The following is a 3,619-nucleotide window of genomic DNA, read 5'->3' on the forward strand; positions in this document are numbered from 1 at the left end:
AAACCCGGCCTCAGCCACTTCCCAGCTGTGTGACCCTGGGCAAGTCACTTGACCCCCATTGCCCACCCTTACCACTCTTCCACCTATGAGACAATACACTGAAGTACAAGGATAAAAAAAACCCAACAAAATAAAATCATAAGAATGGAACATTTGTACAGAGAACCTGCTTAATAGCTCCCAACACATTTGACCTGTTCTAAGGCTTTTAAAGTAAATAACCACCCAGGCTTGGTACGGAAATAAAGCACTCTTTTTCTGTGCAATAACTTTGTTAGTTTATTTGGTTTAAAATGCCTTCTCAGTAAAGTATGCAGTATTGTTATAACTTCCTAAAGCTTTTTGGAAACATATCTTTGAGATCAGTACAAATACAGGGGTTTGGGGGCAGGGGAAGAATTACAGGTCGTGGGCTTGCTCCAGGCCTCTAGGTCACCACCGAAGGCCAGCTTCTCTGCATTGGTTGGTTTTCCAATCCACAAGCTGTGCTGACTGGGAGAAGGCTTCTTTTTTCAGCACTCATTTATTTCGGTGATTATCTTCAAAGTGACGTTCTGAAAATCTTGAACGAAAGTCAGGAAGAAGAAAATGAAACTGAAAGCCACTGTCCACTCACAGATGGCGCTGACTACGTGACAGGTGTAATCCATTTCCTCCGGATTCCATTGCAGCTTCGTCATAGAAATTAGGGAGGCACAGGCAATCACCGGAATAACAGCTGTACATGACACAGCGGAGATGGCCATCCTTATGTGGCAGATTGAACGTTTGTTCCACTGAGGGCATGCCTTGTAAGAGATGATGGACTGAAGGAGTATGTACATGACGCCACAGATAAAAACCAACAGGGCACCTCCATCATGGATCATGGGAAGAGACAACGCCTGAAAACTGGCCACAATGCCCATTGCTAAACAGGCCACCAATCCAAGGACTAATGCCACCAGGTTAGCAACTGGATTGCTAAAATAACAGGTTTGGTTTTGCTTCTCCACCATTTTATATTTCGTGTATATGGTGAGTGCGCCAAGACATGCAGAGAAGTTGAACATGAATCCGAAGATGCCACTCTCGGGAGGGATCGTTCCTGTGTCACTGATGTATGGAAGGAAGGGGTTGACATGTCCGAAGAACACGGCAATCAAGTATGAAATGATGAAGGCGGCGGAGGACCAGATGACCAGCAAGAAAGGGACGAAGGCCATCCCTTTCAGGAAACACAGCATCCTGGAGTCTTGAGTGGGTGGGGAGGAGGCAGGACCTGTCCAGAGTTGGTGCTGCGAGATTGTGCCTCCCTCCGAGACTGGACACCAGCGGAGGTGGCAACGGTGGGGGTTGAGGGGTAGTGGGCACAGGCGGACTGCCGGGCTCTAGCCCTGGGCGCAGTCCTAGCTCAGGAGAGAGGGGGAGAGAGGAGAGAGAGCGTGAGAAAGAGCGAGGTGGTAATCACCAGTGGAGGGCAAGTGAATCAAAACCGAATGTTGTGGGTAGCTGTTGGGAGGAAGTGGTTGCTAAGGAGATGAAGTCACAGTGCATTCTGGGAGGGGGCGGGGCCAACGGCGCCTACGCAGAGGCGCCATCTTCTTCCAAGATCCCAGCTTCAGGCGGAGCAGGCTATATCTTTTTTTTTTTTTAAACATTGACATTTCTTTGTCTTCTTCTTTAAAAAACCAAACCAAACACATTATTTATTAATTCTCCGCTTACATGGAAACAGTTTTTCACAATCGCTTTCTGATATTTTAGGATTCGGACTTTTCCCTCCCCAGGAGGTACCAGTAAGGCTCCATCTTTCTAACAGAGAACCCAGAAAGCCTGTAGGCAAGCCCAGAAGCCTCTAGTAGGCATTTACTATGGCCGAGGCACAAGCTAATTCAGCTCAATTGGAAAATAATTATCAAGTGCCTGCTGTGTGCCGGGGGCAGAGAAGGCAGCAACAATGTAGTCCAAGTTTTCAAAGACACTTCCGGTCTCTACTGGAGATCCAGCCACAACAGCCAGTGGTTTCCGGGCGCTTTGCCTTCTAGTGGCAAGAGGTCATCATTGTAGTTTGTGATGGTGGCTTGTGCTCTCTGTACGGCTCACTGGCCATGCTAGGGCGCAGCACTCGTCTTCCTTTATTAATTAATCCTAACTTCGAGCCCTTGTTCCGGAGATATATTTATTCTCTTATGGATGTGAGCCTGACCACCTTCAGAAGAGCTGAATGACACGAGGAGTCCAGGTGGAGGAAGAGACCAAAATGGAGTTCAGGGGTGAATTTTAAATGTTATAAAATGTGAGTTACTATTATTAAGAAGAAAATGGGGCAGAGAAATGATCCTGGCAAGTTAGGATTCTGAGATCCTAACTCTAGAATTGGAAAGGACTTTAGAATTCTAGTCTGACACTTTGGGAAACTGAGACCCTGGGGTTAAAGTGACTTGCCTAGCTTTCTCATAGCTAGTAAGTGCCCGAGGCAGGATTTGAATTCAGGACTTTATGATACCAGGTCCAGTGTGCCATCCATGACATTTCCTACTATACCAGAAGCCCACTTTTGTTGTTGATCAGTCTGGCCTGACTCTGCATGACCCCATTTGGAATTTTCTTGCCAAAGAAATTATAGTGGTTCCCCACTTTTTCCTCCAGCTTATTTGACAAGATGAGGAAACTGAGGCAAATAGGGCTAAATGACTTGCCCAGCATCACAAAGCTAGTTTCTGAGGCTGGATTTGAACTCACACCTTCCTGATTCTAGGCCTATCTACTGCACCACCTAGCTGCCCCCTGCAAGCCCATTTGTTTTCAAAATTGGATGGGTCTTTCCCTCTTGAAGGAACATGAGGCCGAACTACCCATAATCCACATTGCCTATTGGGTCTATTAGACCAGAGAAGAAGGCCTTGTGGCATTGCTTCTGATTAGCAAAGGGTAAACTTGCTATTCAGGTGGAATAGTGTTCTAAGAACAATGGAGGGCATCTGGGAGCCAAGAAAAGGTGGGTCACAGAGACTGATAGGAAGATGGGAGAGTAGCTATCAGTGTGCTACTTCTATTGGTTGGCTTGGCCCAGGCAAGGAACTCCAGCTGGGACCAGAGGTTCAGCAATTAAAGAACCACCCTGGTACCTATTCCAGAAAGGTGGGGCCAAGCTCCTCGCTTCTTCCAGGGCTGGAATACACTCAGAAGACCCAGGCTCTGGCATTCTAAAGAAAAGCCAGAAACACAACCCTCACTGGAGGGGATGGAGAGCCATAATCTGAAGTCTTGGGCTGGGTCCAAAGCCAAGGTCAGGAGAGCCTTGAGGCCCAAGTCAGATCACAGATGATGGGATGGAGCAACTGGTCATGCCAACTTGTTTACCAGGCAGGGACTTCAAGAAGTGAGTGGCAGCAGCCCCCATATGTTCTGAGTATTTAAAGGACCCTTGGCCCCAAGAGGTATGTGGGGCCTGTCATGAGCCATGGGGCACTTGGCCTGCCAGCCCTCAGAACCAAGAAGAAAGGGGCCTGCGAAGATCATCTTCATGAAACAAAAACATCCCTGAATAATAATAGCTGTCATTTATATAATGTTTGCAGAATAATTCATGGATATTATCCCATTTTGTCCACACAACAATTCTGAGAAATAAGGA

At 47.1% G+C, this 3,619-nt stretch overlaps 1 protein-coding gene across 1 annotated transcript; it reads right to left on the minus strand.

The window, feature by feature from the left end:
- Nucleotides 1-512: 512 nt before the first annotated feature.
- Nucleotides 513-1,226, minus strand: DRAM1 (DNA damage regulated autophagy modulator 1). The gene has a single exon (XM_044682840.1). It carries the CDS (start codon nucleotides 1,224-1,226, stop codon nucleotides 513-515), a length of 714 nt encoding a protein of 237 aa, XP_044538775.1.
- Nucleotides 1,227-3,619: the final 2,393 nt, after the last annotated feature.

This window comes from Gracilinanus agilis, chromosome X (assembly GCF_016433145.1).
Source record: "Gracilinanus agilis isolate LMUSP501 chromosome X, AgileGrace, whole genome shotgun sequence".
In the NCBI taxonomy this organism is placed as follows: Eukaryota; Metazoa; Chordata; class Mammalia; order Didelphimorphia; family Didelphidae; genus Gracilinanus; species Gracilinanus agilis.

What these genes read in the sequence shown, in the direction of transcription:
- DRAM1 (XM_044682840.1), bottom strand. Translation starts at nt 1,226, where the DNA reads ATGCTGTGTTTCCTGAAAGGGATGGCCTTCGTCCCTTTCTTGCTGGTC.